Source organism: Giraffa tippelskirchi, chromosome 2, assembly GCF_054371585.1.
Source record: "Giraffa tippelskirchi isolate mGirTip1 chromosome 2, T2T-mGirTip1v1.2.pri, whole genome shotgun sequence".
NCBI classification, from domain to species: domain Eukaryota; kingdom Metazoa; phylum Chordata; class Mammalia; order Artiodactyla; family Giraffidae; genus Giraffa; species Giraffa tippelskirchi.
Genome location: NC_137276.1, coordinates 29,130,213 through 29,154,061, shown reverse-complemented (window position 1 = coordinate 29,154,061; position 23,849 = coordinate 29,130,213). Strand labels below are relative to the sequence as shown.

General features: G+C 48.1%; 1 protein-coding gene across 4 annotated transcripts in view; it reads left to right on the top strand.

Moving 5' to 3' along the window:
- PAX2 (paired box 2) overlaps nucleotides 1-23,849 on the top strand; it is a 79,729-nt gene that overhangs the window by 8,660 nt on the left and 47,220 nt on the right. For all 4 annotated transcript variants that reach the window (XM_081548358.1, XM_081548336.1, XM_081548368.1 and 1 more), the window contains exon 4: nucleotides 22,681-22,766. In XM_081548358.1, the coding sequence (XP_081404484.1) occupies nucleotides 22,681-22,766 (86 nt within the window). The remainder of the gene's footprint in view (nucleotides 1-22,680; nucleotides 22,767-23,849) is intronic.

Genomic DNA, 23,849 nt, shown 5'->3' with positions numbered 1-23,849 from the left:
GTGCCCCTCAGTCTTCTGGATCAGGCCACCTCTAGTGGACAGATGTGCCAGTTTCTGTCGGAAGACCCTTGCCCACCTGTCCTTCTCCAGAGAACGTCTCCTGCTTCTAACGAGGCTTCCCCTCATTAGAATAACACGTGACTTAGTCACGATTGCTGGCACTCGTATTTCTTTAAATGAACTGGAGTTGTCCCCCTGAAAAGCCATCTTTGTTCACTTAGTTATTTTAGATGTCTCGGCCAGCAGTTGTATTGGTCTAACTGTTTCCCTGTGGGCAGGCTTCGAGTGGGAGGTCAGGCCACAAGATGGCTTTCAGGTGAGAGTGATGGCTGGTTGCCCTGAGTTCTTACCTCCACTGGCAACTCTAGGAAAGAGGAAGACAGGAGGGGTTGTGCATAACGAAAGCTCCAGGTGCATTTTGGAGGGTGATTTGAAGAGGAAACTAGAGGGGGGAAACCTAAATAAATAAAGTGTGTCCCAACTATTCTCAGAACTCAATAAAACAATCACATCAAATATGAAGAGGCATAAATCTTGTGTCTGCACAGGTAACCTACTCAATTGCTTTTATTATCGCTCAGGCTGCCTCCATTTATTACCGTCCACAGTCTGGGCAAAGGAGCTTGCGTGGAGGGTGGTCTCCAGTGCAATCCTACACCCCGAGAGGCAACAATCAGCCCATACAGCCAGGGATTTCGATGGGAGCTCGGAAGGGCCCATCTGTCTGCATGAAAACCAATCAATAACTCTGTAACCAGAGCCCTTGTCACAGGGAAATGGACAACACAACAGTTCAATACAGGGGCCACAGGGGGAATTAGCCAAGTGGAGATGGACCAGGCAGGAGGAGCCCCTGGAGAAGGGAGACAGGGTACCTAGTGAAGGGAATATTCGGGAGGAAGTGAGATGGAGCCGATGGCTTTGTGTGCATATTGGAAGGAATTATTGTGCAAAGTAGACCCAGGGAACAGGAGCCACCATTGGAAGTTGGGGTGCTAGGGAACAGTTGGGAAGTGGGCTTGTTCCAGTATGTGGGAAAGTGTGGTTGTATATGTGATGGTGTGTTTGTGGACAAGAACGTTATGCTTGCATAGAAAGAATAGCAATAGTAGTAACTGGTGTGGTAGATGAACCAACCTCCCCACTCCCCACCCTCCCCAGCCTACACTCTCTCCCTCTGAGTCCACAAAGGAGTGCCTTAAACCAGGGGCTTCATTTTCTGTCCCTAGCTCCCAAGATCTCCAACTCCAGCTGCTCTGAAACTTCACCTCTTAAAGTTCAGGTCCGTTCTTAGCCCTTCCTTATTGCTACCTGGAGTTGGAGTTCTTATTTTAAGAGGAAACTGTATCCTGAAAAGAATTCCTTTCTCACTTCCTGTTCTTTAAAAGAATGTAGTATAGGGTGTGAACCTGGCCTGCCACTTCCCTGAATCCCTGCTGTTTCACCTCACCCCCCACTCCCTCCACCAGCCCTCCCCTAGGTCAGATTCTCCAAGGGGGAGTTTCTTGCATTCATGCTGGGGAGACAGGTACAGGTGCAGCCATGTCCAGTGCCACTCATCCAGCCACGTGGGTGAGCCTAGAGAAGAGACAAGGGCCTCTGATAGATCTGAGGGGTGTGGGACAGTGTCTCACAACCAGTGCCCAGTAACAGGTAAAGTATTGAATGGGTTTAAAATTAAATCACTGTGGGTTTATCTGTCTACCACTGAACTACTGGGTTGAAATGTTTTTCTCCCGTTGAGCAGGTTGTTGAAATGTTTTTCTTCCCGTTGTTTCGGTGCTCTGAAGGTGCAGCTTGAATACATTCATGATGGTTTATGGGCAACAGAAGTTGATATCTTCAGGGTGTGCAGATTTGTGTGTGTTTCTGCCTACTTGTGTCTGTTCTTTGGTAAATGGGCTCTGAGGTCAAGAGCAGGAAACAGAGGAAGGCCCACACAGTGTGGCCTGCAGTCACAGATAGACTGGACACCCTGTCCCTGGGACCATCAGGCCAATCATTGATGTGGTCATTGGGCCACTGGGCAACAGTAATAGGGCTGAGTTGAGGATTCCTCATTCCATAATTTGGAAAAACTGGGGCCAAGTTTTTCTTCAATTTTTTTTGTACTGTAGCACTCTACTGAGCCCTCAATACGAGGGGCTTTGCTACAGTGATGCTCCTTCATGATAAAGAGCTGTGTGATCCACTGTCCATCTCCACGTTGACACTTGAGTCTCAGCCCTATTGGCAGAACTAGTTAAGGACCAGTCACATAAGCAGCTAAGAAGATGCCCTTCCTGGTGCACCCCCTTCCTGCAGAGTTATGGTGCAGTGGCCCATCAAGGCCCACTATGCCCCCAGCAGGAAGCATGGCAACAGCACTGGGACACAGTCGTGGGCATAGCTCCCAAGTGCCAGGCCTCAGTCCCAGCCTCCAAATCCTGCTCCAGGAATCCAGGTGCCAGGGAAATAAGGAAGAAGCTGGGGCGGGGTGGGGCGGAGAGGGCAGAAACATAGAGCTGGGAACCAGAGAGGGCTTGGGTACTAAACCCCGCAGGGCATGATGGCAGAGGCAGATGCTTGGGGTCTGGGTGCAGGGGAGCTGAGGAGCGTGTGGGAAACCAGAGGATGACCTGGGATAGGAGAAGAAGAAGCAAGGCCCTGTGTAGACCTGGGAGCTCTCTGCTAGGAGAAGAAGGCACATAGGAGGGAGATGGGAGACGCCGCCGAGCCAGGCTCCTCTGTGGCTCATCCTCAACAACCACAAAGAGAACTGGACTCTTGTGGGTTTTGAGTGATAATATGATAAGAAGGTATTTGAGTTTTTCATGAGAGAGAGAGAGACAGAGTTATTGGCTTTCTGAAAAGGCTGGGGCCTGTTGTGGGGCTGTGCAGGAAGGAAAGCAGTGCCCTGAAGTCCAGACTGGTAAGAAACATGTTAGTGGAGCTGCCATGTGGCTGCAGGGGTCATGAGGAGAGGTACTTCCAGGACCCCATGGGGAAGGTTGGCGGGAGAGCCGAGGAGGCTGGGACAGAGGTGGTGAGAGCCACAGAATCAGGAGCTGGATTGCGCAGGCCCAGCCTAGAGGCACTGAGATTTCGCTTTTAAAAACTCTGTGCTGGTCAAATAAAAGACATCTCCGGGCCTGATTCAATTCATGGGCCACCAGTCTGCATCCCCTGATCTGCGTAACTGGACATAACTTACCTCTCGGCTTCAGACCAGAGCTGTCATCTCAGGGCTGGTATTGGGGATGTGACATTTCCAGAGCCCCTGAGTCCTGGAGCCCCTAAGGAAGGGAATGAGTTCTAAGTCCCCACAGCTAGAGGAGGCGGGGGGAGACGCACATGGAAAGGAAAGGACAAAAATAAGAATGAGGAGAAAGAGTGAGGAAGGAGGTGATGAGGCTGAGAGGTGAAAGGCAGAGGCCTGGGACCTGGCTTTGCCAGGATGGGCTTGCCTGGGAACCGAACATGTGAGAAGGTTGCAGGGAGCCAGAGCTCTGGGCAGCTGGTAGAGCAGGCTGCTGGGGTGGCCTCCAGCAGAGGCTCAGAAGGTTGTTAAGGAAAAAAGGGGAGGCCAGCCTGGGAGGGGAAAGATGGCAGAACAAAGGATGTGGTGTGGGAGCTAAAGTCTTAAGACCTGGAGCCCATGGTTGCCTGTACCAGGGAGCACACCGCAAGGCAGGCGGGCAGCGGCTGCAGGGCTGCTGTAGTGCGGTCACTCCAGCCTGGTCCCTGGCAGAAGGGAGAGTGGGAGGGAGGCCAAGAGGAAGGAAGGGAGGGCCGGCTTTCTGGGTGTTCCAGGTTAGAGCCCCCTCCACCTGGGAGCCCTGGCCACTTGGCTCTGGACTCCTCCTCTGCCTGCTTTCAGCCCGGCATGAACTGCCCTGCAGTGAACCCCTCCCGAAGCCATCCAGGAACAGAGGAAGCCAGAAGACGAGCTGGGTGGCTCCTGGCAGCAGGAGGAGAAAGGGCTGTGAGACAGGCAGCAGGCTGCAAGGGGAGCTGTGCCCGCTGTAGGCACAGTCAGTTGGGGAAATGGAGAGAAGGACTCAGGAGACTGGAGGAGGGCAGAAGGGAGAGCAGCAGGGGCCCCCGAACGTGAACACATGGAAGCGAGCACTGGGGCAGCTGCCCCCGGGGCCTCATGCTCCCTCATGGCCCCAGGGTCTCTGCTGGGTCGGTGAAGGAAGCCCAGGGTGACCAGGAGCCTGTGGGCAGCCCCCAGCCTGACAGGCCCAAGAGATGGTTAGGGAGGAGGCCCTCATTCTGCCCTGTATCCTGTTACTTTTCATCCTAATTCTAGAAGACAAGATGGTACCCGCCTAGCGTGTGGTTCTAAGAGGGATTGGTGCGTCTGTGTTGGGGGTCTCCGCGTGGCTCTGTTTTGGAAAGAGTGGGTGGGCTCGTGGCATCTGGCCAAGTCTTGCATTCATGCCCTGGGAAGCTGTCTCAAAGGGCCTGGCATCACCAGGATCTCTTAAAAGGCTTTAGCTGCTCATCTTGTCCAGTGGGCAATGGCAAACTGGTTTGCCTTTCAGAGGGTTTCCAGCTGAAGGCATTTTTGGGTTCCAGGACAAAAGTCTCCACCTTCACCAGGATGGCCCGCCTGTTTGGGATGTTATCTGAAAATCATGGGGTTGATGAGATGGTCAGCGTCACAGTGGGTGGATGAGGGGGGCCCTATCGGATACACAGAGGGTCCCGACACAGTTTAGTCTGTGTGCAGGCACGCGTGCAGTTGCTCTGCTGGAGGTGAGTGTGCGGAGCCGTGTGCGATGCGGGGCTGGTGTGTGTGTGTGTGTGTGTGTGTGTGTAAGACACACTACTGGGAATACTGGCAGCAGCTGCTTGGTTGGTGTCTGCTGAGGTCCTCACAGGGAGTGTACATTTAGATAGGGACAAAGGTCAAGCTATTTATCTCCTTTTATCATCTGTGGAGTGGGTACCTCCCCTCCCTCCTCGCATCCCTCATCCTCTCCTTTCTCTCTCTCTTCCTCAACATTACTCAGGTTAGCTGGTTTGAGTTAAGGGGCGAATCTCAGTAGACTCTAAGGGAAGAATAAAGAGGATTTGATAAGATCAGGAAGGCCATCCTTCCTCTAGGGACCAAAAGAGGTTTCGTGTTCCCCACACTCTGCTCTGCCTCCCTTGAGGAGCTGACACACCAGGACAGTTGCCTTCTGCGGACTGTGACTAGGAGAGCCGGAGAAAAGGAAGTATCCCTGGGCTTGAGACTAGGGCTGCCTTTCCTGCTCACCATGGGCCTGGGTAGGAAAGTCTAAGAGAGCCCAGGATGAGGGAGAAAAGGGGTGGAAGAGAGATGGCTGAGATGGAGAAAAGCAAGAGCCAAAGCCTGGTTTTTGACTGAGTATGTGTGTTGGGAAGGGAGTGGGGGAAGTGTCTTTTTTTTGGTGGTGGGGGTAGAGACTCTGAGATCTTTTAGCCAGTCTGCTGGGCTCATCACTCAGCTCACTGCAGAGGGTACAGCCCTCCTAGAAATGTGTTCACGCTCACTCTCCCACCCTCTGCTCTCCCAATCCAGAACACGTATACCTCTTTCCCTACCCTCATCTCCCTTTAACTTGGCTTTGAAGACAGAGTAATTCCTGACCCCAGGGAGACAGCTTGGAGGGCCTCAAGAGATGGCTTCCCAGGTTGGATACAAAAAAAGTTGAGAGAAATTAATTTCATGGCCAGTGGCTGCTTAAAAAAGGCGATTCCAGCATACGAATGTGATAAATGTTAACTGAGCATTAATCGCATTAAAGAGGGCCCTATAAACTTTTCATTTCTAATTAAATTCGTCCAGTGATGCTGCCCAAGCGAGTACTCTGGGTCTTTGTTTATGTGGAAAATTAAAATGCAAATACAATGGAATTTATTTCCAGGAGTGGAGTGACAGGCTGGCCCCTCTGGCTACTGGTCTCCTGGCCTGTCAGGCCAGGTAACTGCTCCTTTGAAGGTTCTGTCACCCTTGGGACACATTCTGGTGTGAAGGGAGAGGCCAGAGTTCAAGGTCAAATAGAGTTAGAAATAGAGGAGAAGCTGTGGAAAGAATTGAAAAGGAGAAAAAGACAATAGATGGCCCATAAATAGAGAGAGAGGCACTGTCCCCATTTCCCACCTTCCCCCTCCAACACCCACCTCTAGGAGAAGGGACCCCAGACGTTCCTTGTGAGTAATGTCCTGACAAGCCTCCCCTGCAGTTCAGGGAAGAAGAGCAGACATGGGAGGGAGAGTTTGGAGAAGCAGCCTTGCCAGCAGATGGGGGCTTGCTCCTCAAAGAACCAAGTGGTCATCAGCAGACAAGGGTCCAGGGCTTGAATTTATCTCCAGCAGTTTGAGGGCCGGCTGCTGTCCACATAATGGTTCCACTGGGCTCTTCCTGTCAGTGCCAAGCGGCATTGACACAGGGCAGTGGAGCATAGAGGCTCTAACCGAGGACGCTGTGCATGCACGCCCACATGCACGCAGCCTTCTCAAACGTAGGGAGAGCTGATCACTCATGAGAATAAACAAATGTCCCTTGCAGGAAGTCCTTTAGTGCCCTGATCCCTCTGATAAAAGTGGTAACTCTAAATGCTATTGAATGGAACAACCTAAAGTTCCTATTTACCAAAACATAAATTAAGTCGAATAGTGAGAAAACCCGGGCAAGAAACATCACTTGGGTTTATCAGTAGAGACACTGAAAGATTGCTGTGCTGCGCTATGGCTAAGGAAGTTGTAAATAGCATTAAGAAGTAGAGAGGGAAAGAAAATGGAGGTAGGAGAGATGATAAAAGGCAGAGCGCTAAATCACAAATGGGGACATGGACAAAGGCACAAACCAGATTTACGCCAAGCTTTGTGTAAGTCTATGGCTTGGACTGACAATGCGTAGCCATACTACATACACAGGCAGGAGGTGTTCGGAGAGTGGCTGAGGCTGGGTTGGTATGAAGGTGGATTGACCACAACATGAGCTCTCTGTGCTGATGCTGGGGCTGGTCCATCAGCCCTGCCACACGGCAATCTGGTGGGGTAGGATTCAGTAGACAGTTAAGGATACAGTCTTATGAGGTTTTTGAAGGTCTTTGAGCACATAAGTCTCGGGTGAGCTGGATCCACATTCTAATGGATCTCCAGGGCAGCAACCCATTCCTGGAACGGAGTCTGCTTGACTAGTTTCGTCGAATGGCTGCTACTCTGGTCCTTTTCAGTCTGTTTTATTTTGGGTTATTCTTTCCCTCTTTGGAGAAGGCAACGGCAACCCACTCCAGTACTCTTGCCTGGAGAATCCCATGGACGGAGGAGCCTGGTGGGCTACAGTCCATGGGGTCGCGAAGAGTTGGACACAAATGAGCGACTTCACTTTCACTTTTCACTTTTATGCACTGGAGAAGGAAATGGCAACTCACTCCAGTATTCTTGCCTGGAGAATCCCAGGGACGGAGGAGCCTGGTGGGCTGCCATCTGTGGGGTCGCACAGAGTCGGACACGACTGATGCGACTTAGCAGCAGCAGCAGCATTCTTTCCCTCTTTAGTGTTCACTTATATCTCTTAGAAATGCATGAGCACTGGCTGACAAACAGGTTATGACTGTGGCAACTTCCAAACATCTGGAGGAAAACTCAAACCTTCGGTCAATCATCTATAAACGTTGTCAATATGATGCCAAATATCTGGGGATTTAGAGATGATGGCATGATTGATTGAATTTCTTAGTTTTTATCCAGACACAGCACCAACACCCATTTTCATTTCACTGGTGTTTCATTTCATTGGGAAACACCCATTTTTGGAGGGAAGTATTGTAGGAAACAAAATGTTAGGGTTAGAAAGCATCTTTGATGTATTTGGGTCTCATGTCTGGTTTGAAGGGAGTCTGGATTTGGCTTGAAAGTCAAGTGGAGAGCTGGTGGTCAGGAACATTTAATATCTGAGCAAACATGGCTGCTGGACACTTTCCCCGGAAAACTGCTTGGGAAGGCAAATTACTTTGTCCAAATAAAGCTTAAGCTATTGACAGGCCTGGCTTCATAAGGAAACCCACTGCACCATCTTAGGGGCATATCAAGGTTCTTAAGATATGATCGATCCTTCATTTGTTCTTTCATTCATCCATTCCGAAAGTCTTTGCTAAGCAAAGACTTATGTGCCAGACATAAACATGTGCAGTACAGAAAACACAAGAAAGTGGGCTCTGGGAAGTGATTGCCAGAGTTTGAATCTAGTTTCCCTCATTGTTATGTTGTTCAGTTGTTAAGTCTTGTCCAACTCTTTGCAACCCCATGGACTCTAGTGTGCCAGGCTTCCTGTCCTTCACTATCTCCCAGAGTTTGCTCGAACTCATGTCCATTGTGTTGATGATCTAGCTTCCCTATTCATTGGCTCTGTGGCTGTGGGAATGTCCTCTCTGGACCTCAGTTTCCCTACTCTGATCTAATATGGAAGGTAATCATATAGCTATAGCGCTGTCATAGGTTCTTATGAAGGTTGAATGTGTTATTCCACATAAACCTGCTTAGAATTGCACCTGGCAGATACCAAGTACTCAATAAATGTTAGTTATTATTACAGCAATAGTAATCATCAAGTTATGTGTCTGTCAGTGTGCATGAGTTCTGGCTTGTGCATGCATAAACACTGAAATCTTTGAAATAAAAAAGCTTGAGGAGCCAAAAGGATATTCTGTGAACAGAATTGTGTATCATGAATGCCAGTGAGAATTATGGTTCACTGAAAGCCCAGCTGAATTTAAGAAGGGGACCTACTCTGTGTACTTCCAGAAAAATAGAAACCCTTATGACTGTTATCTGACCATTGAACAGAATTAGTCAGATAGTTGCCCCCTTCATCCAGTTAGTTTGAGAGCCCAGCCTGTCTGTGTGTGTGTGCGCATGTGTACTTAGTGACTGCACACTCCTTCTCTGGGACGAGCCTACAGTTGCTTGAGGAGTTGAAGGTTGGCATTTTCTGGGCTTCATGGCATTTTCATGGGTTGTAGTGCTTTGCATTTTGTAGTTTTTTTAAAAGACAAAATGAAATGGTTATGGGGGAAAAAATCCTTATTCGATGGGTTTGAAGGGTTCCTCTAATTCTTAAATGTCATGGAGGGGAGAGGACAGGGAGATAAATAGAAGGAGGAGGGGAAAAGAGGAGAGAAAATGGAGATAAGGTAAAGGATGGAGAAAGAGGAGAGGAAGAACTGAGCAAATATCTGACAAATTCAAACCAAATCTATCTCCTGCAGCCCTGCATACCTGGATATTCCAGGGAAGCATGGGAGGTTGATGATTATTGCAGTTATTCCACCACTAAGGGGTAAAACAATTTTTAAAAATCAGGAGAAAAAATTCACTTTGGGCTGAGAGTCCTCAGTGTAATGGCTCAAAGTAACTGGACTCTGTGAATTCTCCTACTTAATCTGTGCCCACGAGCAAAGATGAAAACTGACATTTCCTAAACTCATGATATAGTCTGGCTTGCTATTTTTATGGGAAAGCCTGTGGAATAAGGCTGAGGCCCCAAGTTCTCCCTGCCCCTCGGGCTTAGTTAGGTAAACAAGTCTAGCTCAGTGGACTTCTGTAAAATCCATACCAAATGCGTTAATATTCACTCCTCTGATTCTTTTCTTATCTCTTCCTTAGTTCCCAATTTAATGCCTAGATTTCATTATTCCTCACTGACAGTGAGGAATTACTGTTAGTCCTGATTTTTAGCTGTTAGTCCTGATTTTTAGCTGTTAGTCCTGATTAGCTGTTAGTCCTGATTTTTAAAATTAGAAAGTAAGTATTTTTAATGAGTTAATAATATTTTAACATGTAAATATTTTTAATCTTGAAAGAGTGCAATCATCCTGGTGTTTTTTTTTTTTATAATTGCAAATGTGTCAGGGCTACCATCTTTCTTTCTGCCTATTCATCACCTGGGTAGAGCCCTCAGTATGGAGATGGGGAGTGGTGAACTCTTATCAACCCCCAACACCTGTCACTGTTCACAAGGACAGAAAGCCAAGTGCCTTCACACTGCAACTTTTGCACTTCTCTGCTTAAATCACACACACACACACACACACACACACCATTGACTTATCTTGGAATTTATTCACATTAACATATGTGGTTATACACATGATTAGGACAATCCTATGGCCACTTTACTTGGTAAGTGCTGTGTTCTCAATAATAATAGGTAACAAGTGCTTACTACAGTAGGAACTGTTATAATCATGTTGCATATATTAATTGATTTAAACCTCATAAACAACCCTATGGGGCTTTCCTAGTGGCTCAGACTGTAAAAAATCCTCCTGCAGTGCAGGAGACCCAGGTTCAATCCCTGGGTCGGGATGATCCCCTGGAGAAAGGAAGGGCAACCCACTCCAGTATTCTTGCCTGGAGAATCCCATGGACAGAGGAGCCTGGTGGGCTACAGTCCATGAAGTTGCAAAGAGTTGGACACAGCTGAGCAACTAACACTTTCACTTTCAAACAACCCCATAGGGCTTTATAGGATTGTCTATAGATAATGTAACATGTAACTGGAGTCCAGAGAAGCTAAGTAACTCATTCAGGTCACATGCTAAGTACCACAACTAGGATTTGAACTCCTACAATACTGGCTCTAAAACCTATGTGCTTTTCCACTACTCCATACTTCATATCAGCTTTGTATCAAAGGAAGTACATGCATTCCTTGGGCAGCTCTGTATATTTTGCAGTCTGATGCCCAAGGATGTATTTATACTTCTACTTACAAGCTCAAAACAAAGACTCTGCACCTAATAGAAAGTCATGCCTAGTATGAGTTTCTCTACTCTTCCCTGGTGTGTGTGTGTGTGTGTCCCTGTAAATGTAAGCCACAGCTAAGCCACATCATCTGGGGATGCTGGGAAGGAAGAAGATGCTGATGGCCAGAGTCACAGAGTGGAGTGGACTGGGGATTCTCCAAACTAGAGTTCATGTTGTTACTCCCATCGGGATTGGGGAGTTTAGTCCCATCCATCCTCCTCTAGTTCCACCAGGGATCTAGATTTTAGACAGGCATAGGGTTTGGCCCTGGGGTTTAACTCCCCAAATTAGACAGATATAGGGAGAATGGCACCAGAACCTGTGTCGCCGTGGTAAAATCAGATCTGTTCCATAGAGCAGAGGCAGCATGCTTCCAAGAATAATAGAACTGTGGAAATGGTCATCAAGAAGAGACTTGTCCTGCATCTCTAGAATCCTCCTTCTGGAAAGAAGCAGGGCAAATGACCAAGCCAGAATGAACTAAAAAAGCTAAAGGATAGGTCTTCTCACCCACAGCCCCAGCAAGAAAGTAATTACCGAATCATACACCACCACCCAGATCCAACACTGTTACTCAACCCACATCACCAAGGAGACACCCATTAACCTAAGCTCTGAGACATACATTATGAAACAGAAAGATGCTGATATGATCAACGAATGCAATAATTCAAAGCAGAAATACAGGGATTGCCACCAAACAATAATCAAATTCCTCCAACTCAGTGTTACACAAAGTGCAGTCACCTTAATACAATACCACAAAACATCAAGTAACAAACCTTAAGCCAACTGCCAGAATGTGTCAGCAATACATGGTAACACACACAATTCAAGCACTCCATCCCACCAGCACACCCGTGCACAAAGGCTGCAATCATGTGGCCACCTGAGCGATAGTAAACACTGGTCGGGCACACACAGAGATGGAGCCAGCAGTGCAACACCCAGCTCTCCTGCACACCCAGCAGAGAAGATCATCGCCACTGCCTCCCCAGACCCAGTGCACTCTGGTCCCCAGCACAGTGCAGCCTGCCAGACAGCAGCTGCGCCCTCCCATCTCTCCAGCAGGTGGATGTGTCCAGACCATCACCTCCAATAAAGCCTCTGGGCTCTCGTTGCTAGTAAGAGAGTAAACTGTCCCCTGAGCCTGCTTCCTGAGACAGGACAAATCAGCGGTCTCCTGGTTGGGATTTAATAAGACTTGGCCGTTACTGAAAATGACAGAGCTCCAGGGATGGAGGGCAAGTGGGGGTGGCCTGGGAGGGGGTTTGCCAGGCTGGGTGCGGGAATTCCCCTTCCTCCACCCAGCCCTGCCTCCTGTGGCCATTCCAGAGCCGAAGCCCTCTTGCTGGGTGTTCACTGAGTATCGATTCAGTCTGCAAGCAATTTTAATATTTCTTCAGGGACTTTCCAGCAACAGCACAAGTCATTAATTCACCCTCCCAAATTGCTTATTCAATAGCAGGAACATGGCTCCTGAATAAAGTCCCAGAATTTATGTGACTTGCACGAGTCAGGAGGTCAAACAACTGTTATGGAGCGAAGTTAAAAATCCAAATAAAATATTGACACTTTTTTGGGGAGGGGGAGGGGGGAGTAAAGGTATTTAAAATAGGTTTTTGTTGTAATGCCCCCAGGATAAAGAATGGAAGGAGACTGAAGACAAGTAGGAGTTTATAAAATCAATGGAATTTATTGCACATCTACTTGGCATTTAATAATTCTCTCATTTCCACAGTCCCCCACCCCCACCCCATCCTGGCCATAGACAGAAAGATACACAGGTATACAAATGCACATTTATGCACATCAATATTGGTGCACAGACCACTATAAAAATGCAGTTGTGACGTGAGCATCTGAAACACCTTGGGAAGAGAACAGTGATGTGTGTGGAGTCATGTATGACTGTGGCTTACAGATTTGACAGAAAGGCATAACTGGGCAGAATTCATGAGGGGAGTTTTGATAAATATATCCAGTATTATAAATCTTGGATCAATGCATTAGAGCAGACATGAATATAAAGATACAATAATCATAGAAATAGTTTCTAGAAACTGACAAACACATTTGTATTCAGCATCGCCACAGAATTGTGTACATGATTGGGAAAGTAGACAGATAAGATAGATAGATAGATACAAAGAATTTAGAAAATCTATCCCTCAAACCTACCAATGTGTTCATATATAAAATACAGTGAAACCATAACCACTTAACCTGAAATTGAGGCTAACACAGACAGGATGCTTATCAAATACAACCGTGGCACGTGCACAGAAGAGGGTAGGTATGTTTAGAGTTACAGCTACCTTCAGTCTCTGTTTATTGTCTACACATGCATTTGCACAATTGTCCAGATCATGGATTTGAAAAGACTGGAGGAAAAAAAATTGCTTATGCCCAAACAGCTAATAAAAAGAAATATTAATAATAGAAATTTCCAGAAGAGGTTATATGATACAGCCTATAGACATTGGCGTCACAGACCCAAAGTCTGGCTCCAGTGTTATTAAGCACATGACCTTGGGCGAGATGCTTAGCCTCTCTGTTGTCTCCTTAGGAAAACAGAAAACATCCCCATCTGATAGAGTTATTGTTAGAATTTGGATAAGAAAATGCATTTGTTATAATGCTTGCCATAGAATGAGTATGAAATAAATGATACTTATTGCTTTTACTATTTTTATATGCAACTCTTCTATCCAGGCCCAGTTTCTCATAGATTTTTACCATCTGTTCTTGATCTGACTGACTTATTCTACCTAGTGTTTAGCAACATGGGTTTTGGAGTCAGGCTCCCAAGTTCAAATATCCTGGCTCTGGTACTTAACAGCTGTGTGATCTTTAGCAAGTTACACAACCTCTCTGAGCCTCAGCTTCCATTTCTGCAGAACAGGATAATATTCTTCATAAGGAGTTGTGAAAAACAAAGAATCCATTTACTTAGCAGAGTGCCTTGGCACATAGTGAACACATATTAGTTCACTATGTCCCTTAAGATTATGTTATTGTTATTTTTAATAGTAATAACATTCACTTGCTATTCAACAAGTAGTTTTTAAGTACTTATACCATGCCAAGCACTGTTGCTAAGTGTGGGAAATACAATGGTGAGAAAAATAGGTGTCACATGTGACCTTACAGAGCTCAGAGTCCAGGGGAGGACTCACTGTGGATTGAGTAAGCAAAAAAACAGGTTTCAGCTCTATGCTGGACCCTACGTGGAAGAGGGGATCAGAGAGAAATAGGTTGGAAAACCAGAGCGGAGCCAGATTGGGAAACATTCTGAAGGCCAGGCTGAGGAATTTTAAATTTATCCTGTAGGTAATAGGAAGCAATAGTTGGGTTTAGCCACATCACATTCTTTCAGGAGCAGGCACAGAGAGATGGATGGATTGTTTTTGAATATGGAGTAAGAAGGTGAGCAGTGGGACGGGCCAGAGGCAAACCAGGCAGCAGCTAGCAGGTCCCACCGTTGCTGCTGCTGCTGAAGACCTCTCCTCTCCAGGCTCCCTTCTTCTTGCCTATGGAAGGCTGGGGAGGATGGACAGGAACATCTTGTCCCTGCAACGAGTCTACAGGGACCTCTTTCACCATCACATTAGGCAGTCTTGTAGCCGCTGGACTGTGCGGTGGACAGCTGGTAGACCCGAACTCTAGCCCACGGCAGCCCTGACAGATGAGGGCATGGCCAGTGGTGAGAGGAGCTAGTCTGGTCACGCTCTGAGCTTGGCATGCACCACAGACTGGTTTCCAAATGGTTAGTTAATCACATTGCCCCTTAATTTTTAAACCTATGCATATCTTGAAGTTAAATCAATCCATATGCTTACCATTCATCATATAAACCCTCACTATTGCCCCCTTGGGCCAGCCCCATGGCCCATCTAGCCTGGTAAATTGTATCTGGCCTGGGCTCCCAGGGACACGTGGTAGAAGGATTATCATCCTCAGTGCCAGTCTTAGGAAGCTAAACTAATGTGGAAAGTATGCCTGGAATCTAAGCAACCCACTGGGAACCCATCAGCCTAGGAAGGTACCAAAAACTATTTTGAAATTATATTTATTTGTGGCTTATTGTTTCTTTCCACAGAGGAACTGATAGCCTCTTGGGTTTTCTTTACTGTGTCAGATGGAGTCAGGATTAGCTGATGAAGGAGACGTGCATTGATAGAATATGAATAAGAAACCTTCAACTCACTAAGATGTTCTATCAGCTCTCTCAAGAATAGTTTCCTTACCCCCTGGCTTAAGCTAGTTTTCTCAAATATAAGAGAGTTTAAGAGTAATCTGGAGAATTTGCTTAAATACAGATTCCTGGGCCCACTCCCATCAGAAATTCTAAATGCATAAGGTCTGAAGGAGCTTCTGGGGATGTGCATGTTAGCATGCACCCTAAGGGATTCTAATGCCAGTGGCTCAAGGACAGTAGTTTGGGGACAAGTTTCTGTAAGCATTTAGGTAGGACTGTCATCTCTTGGAACTCAGTTACGACCTCTGAGAAGTAGCAAAAGAGGCAGAAACTCTTGACACATTTAGGGGAAACCTGTGTATTCTAATTATATCCTGCTGCAGCCAGAATGGAAGGGCCTGCCCATAGGTTCCATTCATCAGCGGCCATTCTCATGCACAGAACCCTGCCTGCCATATGGTCAGTTGTCCAAACTGAAACCGGAGGGGCATGCGAGTAGGCGTGGGCAAACAACTCTAAACTCTGCACCAAATGTAGAGCCTGAGCCTAGGAAAAGAGAATTCATGTGAAGGACTTCCGGGCTACCCATGGGGAGGGCTGAGTGACTGCTGTCTGCTTTTGTTGCCTGTGGGGAGGAGGAGATGAATTTCAGTTCTTCAGTTCCTGGGACATACAGAGCAGAGAATGTCAGTTCTTAGAGTTCTCAGGAGTAGGGAGAGGTAGGAACTGTTCTGGGGAAGGGCAAAATTTTCCTGAATAATCTATGAGATCTCAGTTGAGTTTCTGCCATGAAAAGTCTCTAGCTGTTTTTGTAGCTCTGATTTGCCTCAGGGCAGAGCCAGGGACTCCTGCCTGCTGAAGGCAGCTCTCAAAGGCCTGAGTTAAAGCAATTACCTGCATTCGTTGTGCAAAATATGCTTTGCGGAAGCAAATATTTTGTCCTCTTGAATGATCCAGCCTGTAATACCCAGGCAGCTCAAAGTCACTAGTAGAGGCCCCTCCCACCATCATTTTCTTAATAATCAGTGGGGCCAGCTAGTCTGAAACATTCTCTACCTTAGAGTTCCTTTGATTTACTCAATCAGGAAAGACTTTCCCCATACCAGAGATGAAACATTTTCTGCAAAACCTCTAGAAGTAGGCAAGTGAAACTGATTTATACATGTATACAACACATGTATGTTAATACTTGACTTCTTGCCCCAAAGACTCTTTGAGCAAACCAGCGACATGACTGGGCCTTGGGCCAACCTGTGGTTCTACTAAGTACTTCCAAAGTGGAGAAGGCAATCTGTTCTAGGCAGCTGGGCAGGATTTTGTGGGGATGTGCTTGGAGGTCCCATGTGTGTATCATGCTGTCAGCAGCTGGTTCCAGCAGGTGTTATACTCCCATTTTATAGAAAGGTATGCTGAATCCCAGGGAGTCCCTTATCCTTTGTTTCTCAAAACACAAGAGAACAAGAGAACAGAACCATAGAATCCTGGAGTTTGGATTCTGGGCTTTGGGGTATCTCTTTCCTGGAGGCAGTATGGTTTCACGGTTAAGGATAGGGGCCCTGGGGTTAGTCTGCCTCAATTAAAACCCCAGATTTTCCACTTCTTAATAGGTAACTTTAGGCAAGTTATAATATGCCTTATATGCAAAATGTGTTGTTGTAAGGATTAAATGAACTGTTTGTTTTAAGCACTTAGAACACTGCTTGTTGTTGTTTAGTTGCTCAGTCGTGTCCGACTCTTTGTGACCACGTGGACCGTAGCCCTCTAGCTTTCTCTATCCATGGGATTTTCCAGGGAAGAATACTGGAGTGGGTCACTATTTCCTTATCCAGGGGAACTTTCCAACCCGGGGATTGAACCCATATCTCCTGCATTGGCAGGCGGGTTCTTCACCACTGAGCCATCTGGGTTTAGCTCATAGTAAATACTCAGTAAACAGTAGGTTTTTATTGCTGGAGTCTCCACTAAGGAAACACTGCTCCCAGAAATCCTGAGCAGCCCAGCCCTGGAAATGCTGCCACCTGACTCCCTCCAAGGTGAGCTGTCTGAGGTCACCTCAATGCTAATAGGACCTCTTCTTGTCTCCACCTCAGGGGGAGTTTTTGCACACCATTTATTATCATATAATATAATGCAATATAATATCATACATAACATAACATAATATGATGGGTAGGTTAACTTGGAAACCCTGAGGCAGACCGTGGATGGATGGATAGATGAATAGATACATTTGTACTAAGTATACATACATTATATCATTCTATTGATTTGTAAAAAGTTCCCGGTCTGCCTGGCTGTAATGAGATTTTTGAACTTTGCGTGGCGATCAATGAGAGGAATATTATTGGCCTGGAGAATTGATATACCTGCTCTCAGTGGCTTGTTCTGCTCCCAGGCTGCCCCGGCCCCCCAGGTGTACGATTCCAGCAGACACTTAACCTTTTTTACAGTGTCATCAGGCTAAAAGGAATCTAATAGTGACACAGGACTTGTGCTCAGCACTCTGCCACTATTGCTTTCCTGTCACAAATAATTTATAGCCTTCCATTTCCATCCCCAAGCCTGCACCCCAGCCCTGCCTCCCACTTTCCCCCAGCTCCCAGGAATCAATAAGCTCACACAGCCACCATGGGACTTCAGGGTGCGAAGAGACAGACAGACAGACAAAGGGAAGGGAGACAGAGAAGGGGCAGAGATAGACAGGAAGGGAAGAGAGAGAATGAAATGCAGAGGAAGGAGGAGGAAGAAGAGGAAGAAAATCAGAACAGGAGTGAAGAATACCCCCCCAGCGCTTTCTTAGAGTTGAGAGTGTCTTTCTTTCTTCATGAGTTTAACAAACTGTTAATGGGAGCCTTGTTACCTGATATCATGCTAACTCACAGAGCAGTTGAGATTGGGTGTTTTTTTTTTTTTTGGTTTGGTTTGGTTTTAAATTTGTTTATTTATTTAGTCCGTAACTGCAGGGTATGTAGGATCTTAGTTCCCTGACCAGGGACTGAACCCATGCTCCAAGCCGTGGAAACACAGAGTCCTAATCACTGGACCACCAGGGAAGTCCCCCTTCATGAGACTCTTTGGATCTCCAGCATGGCCAGGGATGGAGACGTCCTGGGAATTTAACCAAAGAGGGAGTGACTTTACTTGCCTTGTCCTCCTTTATTCCAAAGCTCTACCACAACCCCCTGGCATCTTTGGGTCCTGAGGGAACTGCTGCTCCTACTATCTATGGACCCTTCCCTGTGGTGCCAGGCAGGGCCCCCAGTCTGTCTTCCCAAGAATCTTTGATGCATCTCTTGTCGGGTCAGGCTTGACACCTGCTGCTCCTGTTTCCTGTGTCCTCAGTGTGCCTCCCAGGGTCCTGGAAGCAGCTGCATTGACCAGGCTGGGGCAGATGGGCCTGAGTGGCCTCCTTGCCTGCACCTGGCTTAGCCCCTCCATAGAGAGCAGCCTGGCCTGGGGGGCACCCACAGGAATAATGTAGCAGTAGTTACAGTTATAGTTAGCATTTATTGAGCCAAGCATCACACTTATCATTTGACATGAATTATCCTATTTAACCCCCACAGCAGTCCTATGAGGTAGATAGTATTATCTTATTTTACAGATAAGAGAATAAGAAACACCAGGGATTCATTCCACGGACAATAAGTAACAGAACTGGGACTCAGGCTCAGGCAGACTGAGCCCAGAGCCCACCCTCTACTCCCCTTTGCTCTGCTCACAGCCTCAAGAGTGTGAGATGCTGAGTACTTGCAGGCCCTGTGCTGAGCCAAGGCAAAGCCCAGGAGGTTCCCTGGAAGGGGGTGGGGAGAAAGAGCACCCCTGTCAAGGAAAGCGTGCCTAGAGGAGAAGTGGAGAGCAGGTACCCTGGCAGGGCAGGCTTTCTGTGGAAACAGGAAATGGCACCTTCTGGCCCCCAGTAAATGTGCTCAGGGCTCCTGACTGTAACCTCCAAGGATGCATGTGTGGGAGCTTGACTTTCCAGGCCAACTCTGCCTGGAGCTGTGGGGGCTACAGATGTGTTTGCCTGTCTTATGGGGCCAAGAATGAAAAAGAATAGAAGGAACAGGAGGAGAAACAGGGGGAAATAGTGTCAGGCAGTCATGCAAAGCAACCTCTTTATCCATTTAACCCTTAGGGATATTCCCATGAGTCATTGGGTTGTCTATGGGATGCAGGAGGGCGATGGATGGCCATCGGGTTTCCACAGTCCTGGTTCTTAAATTCTGAGATCCAGCTTTGGGGACTGGTGAGTGTCCACCACCTGGGGGGCATGGATGGACACCAAGAGCATTACTAAGTCACAGCAGGCATCCTGCCCAGCTCCTCTCCTGTGCACCACCAAGCTGCTGTCAGGAAGTAGTGATTTTCCATCACTTGCTGCTTCAGCTAAATCTGCACCAGCGCCCCAGGGGTCAGAGGCTCTGGGTAACAAAGACAGCAGCTGCATGAGGCCACCCGGTTGTCTGTCTCACCCAGCCTCAGTCTGGGGGCTCCCTCTGTCCAGAGCTCATCAGCCCTCAAATCAGAGCCACCCACCTGCCCCCTGAGACCCCAGAAACTTTTTGCTGCAGCTGCTCTGAGTTCCTTAGCCTCTAGACTTCTCCTGTAGACCAGACTACACTGCCCTTAGCAACTTTCGGGTCTTTCGCATCGTGATCATGCTCCAGACCCAGAAACTCTTGGCCACATCACCACATGCCATTTCTCACTGCCTCCTGCCTGTGCCCGCCATTCTGTTCTCTCCTTCTTCTGCCTTGTCTGGCGGTCATCCACGTTCTCTCCAGCAACTTCAGCCTCTCCTTCTTCATCAGTTCTTTCTCCTTGGCCTACAAACATGTCCAGGTCCTTCCTGACCTGAACAGGCTTCCCTCCACTCACCCACCTTCTTCAGCTTCTACACATCTCTCTCCTTTTCTACAAACTTCTGAAGCAATGATCTGTTTCACTGCCTCCCTCTCCTCCTGTCCACTCCTTAACCTCTTTCTGTCTGGCTTCTGCCTCAGTTGCTTTGTTGAGACCAATCTCACAACATTATTAGTGGTTACCCAAAATTCCCAAATCTGTGCCTCTTCTTATTTCCAGTTCCCTTCAAACTTTATGTCACCATGGATGGTGTCATCATGGATGCTGTGGGTTATGTTCTCCTTCTGGAAATGTTCTTCTCTGTGGACTTGGCTAACACTGCCTGATCCTGGTTCTGCCATTTCCTGTACGACCAGTTCTGAGCTCTGTGCAAGGTCAGGTTCTTTTCCTTAGCCTCTGTTAGGAGATGTCCTCCAGGGTCTCCTCCTTAGGCCTCTCATCCCAACCAACACGCCCTTCTTTGACAATCTCCTAAATCTGTATCTGCTGTGCTGGCTGGTGAACAATCTTCCACCTGGGCACTCATCTGCCTCCTCAAATGATGCATGTCAAGGACCAGCCAGCCACCATGCTGTGTTCCTCTTCCTGAGAGCTGGACAAACCACCAGCCTTCCAGTTACACACCACTGTGGTTTTAGAGCCGCAGACTAGTGGAGTCATGGTTGACTCCAGTTAGTTGCCAAATCCTGGCCATTCTGCCTTCACTATATCTTGCAAATTTTTCCTTCTCTTTGTCTCTTTTTTTAGGGGGAGGGGCACCCTGAGTGGCTCGTGGGATCTTAGTTCTTCGACCAGGGATTGAACCGGGCCCTCAGCAGTGGAAGCACCGAGTCCTAACCACTGGACCACCAGGGAATTCCCTCCCCCCGCCTTCCTTCTCTTGTCTGAGACCAGCCCCTTACGGCCTTGTGCCTGTCTCTTGCTCTACCTGCATCGGTTTGTACCTGTCTCCTTTAGTTTAGAAATCACTCATGGCTTAAGACTCTGTAAACCTGGTTCCTGTATACTGGGGGAAGTCTGACAAAGTAATGAAAAGCACACATTTTAGAAACTGAATTCCACCTCTGCCCTAGCTGACAATGTAATCTTCAGTAAGCTCCTTAACCTCTTTGAGTTTTGACTTTAAGTCTGCAAAATGAGGATAATAGTATTGCTTTGAAGATTGTTATGAGAATTAAAAATTTTGTATGTACAGTAATAAAGGCACATAGTAGACACTCAATAAGTAGAAAAATCACTAGTATCATCATTATTTCCAACTTTTCAGCCTTATTTCCTCTTAGTCCCTTACATCCCTCCAGCATTCCTGGATAGGCATTACCCCCTCACCCCGTGCTCCCTCCCCTGCTTTTCTTTCCCCCTCCTCCAGCATCTGCTTATAACGTCCTCTTTCCCGCTTCTTTGTTCATCTTAAGAGCATACTATTTTTTAACTGGGGAAAGAGAGCTTAGAAAGCCTGTCATCTATCCTCTTTACTTTATAACTGAAGAAACTGAGGCCTGGAAGGAGAATGATGAGGCCAAGGCTATGTGGCCAATTAATGGCAGAATCAAGGCTTTAGACATGTGGCCCAGTGACTTTTCCACTATCCTCTGTGCCTTTGGCTCGTGTGTGTGTGTGTGTGTCTGTGTGTGTGTGTGTGTGTGTATTCAGCCTTATACTGCTTTGCGGCTCTGCAACAAATTCCAAATTCCACCTTCTCACCTTCTCAGTGACTTTTTTCCCATTCCCCTTCCTCTGCCCCACGCAAGAGAGGTGACTCCTCTCCTGCATCTTCCTGGTACTTACTGCCTGCTCCCTCCCTTGGGGTGACTTAGGTTTCTCAGGGTGTGACCTCCCTACCCAATTTCATGACCAGTCCTGGGAGGCAGAGACCTTATCTCGGCCACCTGCGAGTATTCCAGTCCATGTACAGCTTGTGATTCACCTGGCCGGGTGAAATGAACTTGGCTCACACACCTCTCTGCAGGGAGGGGGTCTTGCCTTCAGAAAAGTGGCTTCCAAGGGCACCTGACAGACCAGTGGGTAGAGGGAAATGTTCCTTGATGCTGGCCCTAGGGTTGGTCTTTTGCATCCCTGAGCTCTGGGTCCTTGGATCACTGACAGTTCTCAGCGCTGCAGTGTTTGTTCTGGCGCCCTCACCCTCACCCTCACCTGGAATGCATGGGGAAGGCACCAGTCTCTTCACCCAGTCTGGTAAAGAAGCTGAGATTCAACTAAGGCCTCTGGGAAGGAGGCCAGTGTGCCAGCAAGCTGGGCAGCAACAGGGCTTTGCAGGGTGTGAGAGCACTAAGTGGTTCAAAGAGTTGCTCAGGGCCTGACAGAGGGACTGTGTGCTATGTTGGAATCCTGGAGACGAAAGGGTTACTGTGACCCAGCCCTTCCCTGCCTCCTTGTTGTTAGTTCAGGAAATGGGGAGATCTCACCCCCTCCCTGACTCTGGAGGACTGTGATGCTGTCCCAATAGGAAAGCCAGCTCCAAAATGATCTCCAGAAGAGAAAGGTAGACAGGGAGTCACCAGGGCGGCCCCCACTCCCAGAAAAGGGAAGGATGCTATGGTCTGCTCGCTCCACTACCCTGATCCTTGCTACCAGACGTCAAACGGCAATTCGGTCGATGCATGGCAGGACAGAATGCAGACTGATGCGCTGAACTGGGATCTGCAGAGCCAACAGGAGGGCAAGCTCCTACCTTGCAGCAGTCAGGGAGGGCAGGGGTGAAGAGAGCAGCTGAGGGAGGAGGGAGCTAGGGAGCTTGGGGGAGCCACCTCCGTAGGGCTTGGCTGGAGGTGGCCAGGGCATCAGAGGGCATGTGATGTGTGATGGTGTTGGTGATGCTGTTGCAGGATCATCCGGACCAAAGTTCAGCAGCCTTTCCACCCAACGCCGGATGGAGCCGGGACCGGAGTGACTGCCCCTGGCCACACCATTGGTAAGAGGACTTAGGGAAGAGGGGATGCTAGGTCCCCTGAGAGCTGGGCAGTGCAGCTCCAGCCCTGGAGAATGCACACTATCTGAGATCCAAGGCCTGCGCTCTCCCTGGGTTCCTAGAGGTGCAGGATCTGCCTGAGAGACCAGCTCACAAGGACCGCACTCTGCCTCCTGCCCGCATCTCCTTGCCTTTATCAGTCTGTGCATCTGTCTCTCCCCCTCCTTTTCCTCTAGCTTTCCTTCTCCTTCCCATCCTCCTCCTGCTCCATCTCTTGTTCTCTGTCCTTCTCTCTGTCATATCTACTTACTTATTCCATTTTTGTTTTGTTAATTTTTAAGATTCTCCTCCTCTCTTCTCTCCTCCTCTGCCTTCTCTCCTCTTCCTTCCCCTTCTGCCTTTCCCTCTCCTCTCCTCTCTGTCCATGTGGCCCTGGACCTCTTCCTCTGTCTGTCTCTCTCCTGCCTCATGGCCTCTCTCCTCTCAGTTCATCTCTCTTGATGTCTTTGTCTCTCTCTCTCATCTGCCATAACTCTCTGCCCCTCTCCAGCCCCCTCATTTATTGACCCTCGCTCACAGCCTGCAGAGACATGACCAGTCCCACCAGAACACCTGCCAACACCCCCCTCCCTCCCTCCCACACATTGTCTTCCCTTTGACCCAAGGGCGCTCAAGGTGTTGCTGAACCCATAGGTGAGATCTTGAGGGACTGGGATGTGGTTAAACTTCTCCTGCTGTCCCTCTTGGCAGCTGTGCCCTCTCTCTGGACCAGCAGAAAGTAGAAAGGGCTGGTTCCAGCCCTCCGGGAGTTGGCAGGATCCCTATTTGCTAGGCCTGGGTTACAGCGTGTGCTGGGGGGGAGGGTTGGATCGAGCTGTACCTGAGTTGATCACTGCCGAGTGAATGTGTCCACTACTCTGTGCCCTGAAGGGGAAATTAGGTATTTCTCAGGTGATTTCAAGACCAGAAGCAACAGGTGGGACTGAAGAGCTTCATACCCCTGGGGAATATCAGGCCCATTCATATGTCTCTAAGAGAATCAGAGAGATCTTAGAAAGCCACAGACTCTAAATCAGGACTGGGAAA